Source organism: Nanorana parkeri, unplaced genomic scaffold (assembly GCF_000935625.1).
Source record: "Nanorana parkeri isolate BGI_ZX_2015 unplaced genomic scaffold, ASM93562v1 scaffold1166, whole genome shotgun sequence".
Classification (NCBI taxonomy): Eukaryota; Metazoa; Chordata; class Amphibia; order Anura; family Dicroglossidae; genus Nanorana; species Nanorana parkeri.
Window position 1 is genome coordinate 111,546 of NW_017307434.1, and position 1,769 is coordinate 113,314.

A 1,769-nucleotide genomic window follows, 5' to 3' on the forward strand; every position below is an offset into this window, starting at 1 on the left:
GATCTCTTGCTCTAAGTCTATAGCTCTAAGCTAGTCTGCAGTCTGAATATTGGCTAAAACACATGGCTGCAAGTCGTGAGTATTCAAACCCAATCATAATTCACATGATTAAAAAGAAAACATTTCAAAATAAAAAAAAAAAACCCCCCACAGACTTTATATTTCCCCTCAACTCTTTCCCGGAGAACTTCTTTTGATTTTCGGGGGAGCAGCTTATACAGGCACATTATATAGAATCGATCGGAATTTCTGAAAACACAAGAAGCAATGCATAGACTTTTGCATCAGAAATTTCTGAGTCTAGTGGGTGTCTACTTTGCATACGGAGCATTAATACTTCATAGGGATCAGTCCTTTGACCCAAAACCGGGGTTGGATCATATTTTGGAGCACTTTCAAAATATTACATCTGCAGTATTAGATTCAGAATCCAGTATCATATAACAGTACATATCACTGATCATCTACCTATGTATATGGCCCTTTTCAAACTGTATGGCATGCACTTGCAGCAGACAATGAAGAGTATTTCTGGGAATTATCTGAAGATATGCATCTAGCCAAGCATTGGTAAGGGACCTTGTAGTGATAAAGCCACCCTTTCTAAAACATAGGATTGGAGGAGCTCTGGTCGGGTGTAATTCAAGTGGGAAAAGCAATGACCAGAGAAGCTGTACTGTAATTAAGATTGGTTTAGTTCCTGGTCAGCTATGTTCCCGTTCTCTGGAAAGGCTTCGGAGAAGTTGTTGTTGTTTAATGCAGACTCCGGGAATTCTAGCGAGTCAACATTCTGACAGCCGACGTACGAGCCAAGACCCTGCTGGGGTAAGGTGGGACTATCTTGGGCAGCCACGAAGGTGCTAGAGGAACTGCTTGGTGTAAGACCGGCAAAGTGAAGCTTAGGGTCCCTGGGGTCCAGCTGCTGTTTGCCCTCCTCGTCCGTGTCTAGTCGGGTTAGTTTCTCTATCCACATGCGGAATTTCTCCTCGGTCTGTCTCTGCATCTCTGCAAAACAGTTCATGGCTTCTTCCAGGACATTGCCTATGCAGTTTCTATCCCATACGGTGCCCCTTTCCAGCAATCTCGGAAGATCCCTTGATGCTCCTGAAGATCCTCCAGCACGACTGAAGCCAGCTTTAAAGACATTGAGGCCATGGCGTAAGACAACATCAAGCAATCATGCAGAGAATATAAATTAAGATGCGTTTATCCTAAATAAGCATGCCTTAAAAAAAGGGACGGTGATCGGATGCACAGACCAAGTCCGCTCATGCCAACATGGAATAAAGGCCATAACACCGTTTACATTAGATACATAAACTAAATTCAAACTTTAATAGAGAAAGTTAAAACTTGTAAATCAGAAGTATCTTTTTTTACCAGGTACCAAAAATACTAGTTTAATAAAAAAAAAAAAAAAGCAAAAAGAACTGCAAAGCGGAAGGAAATACCCAAGTCTACCGGCAGTTTTGTTTACTGTGACACAAATGTCGGTTAGAAATGTTTAACATTACACCCAAAATAAATATTCTCACTTTCAATGGGTACAGGAAGGTTATAAGGGAACTCCTATACCAACCATTTAGCTCAGGCTTACCTTGTAGTCCATACATGTTATAAAAGAAAATGGGATTGCTGAGGAGCCCAAATCTCCCAAGTAGTTGCATCGGTACTGGGCAGGAGTGTCTTGAGAACTGGGATCCTCAACTTTCCCAGTATAGAAGTCAACCCACTGACGTCTCCCTTTCCTAAACATGCTGAGTTATTTT

At 41.7% G+C, this 1,769-nt stretch overlaps 1 protein-coding gene across 2 annotated transcripts in view; it reads right to left on the reverse strand.

The window, feature by feature from the left end:
- Positions 1–1,769, reverse strand: part of CUNH18orf25 (chromosome unknown C18orf25 homolog) — an 84,688-nt gene that overhangs the window by 34,059 nt on the left and 48,860 nt on the right. The window contains exon 3 of one of the 2 annotated variants that reach the window (XM_018568279.1): positions 590–1,134. The exons of the other annotated variant lie outside the window; for it this stretch is intronic. Coding sequence (XP_018423781.1) covers positions 683–1,134 — 452 coding nt within the window. The 3' untranslated portion in view covers positions 590–682. Of the gene's footprint in view, positions 1–589; positions 1,135–1,769 lie in introns of those variants that run through there. 2 annotated transcript variants of the gene reach the window in all.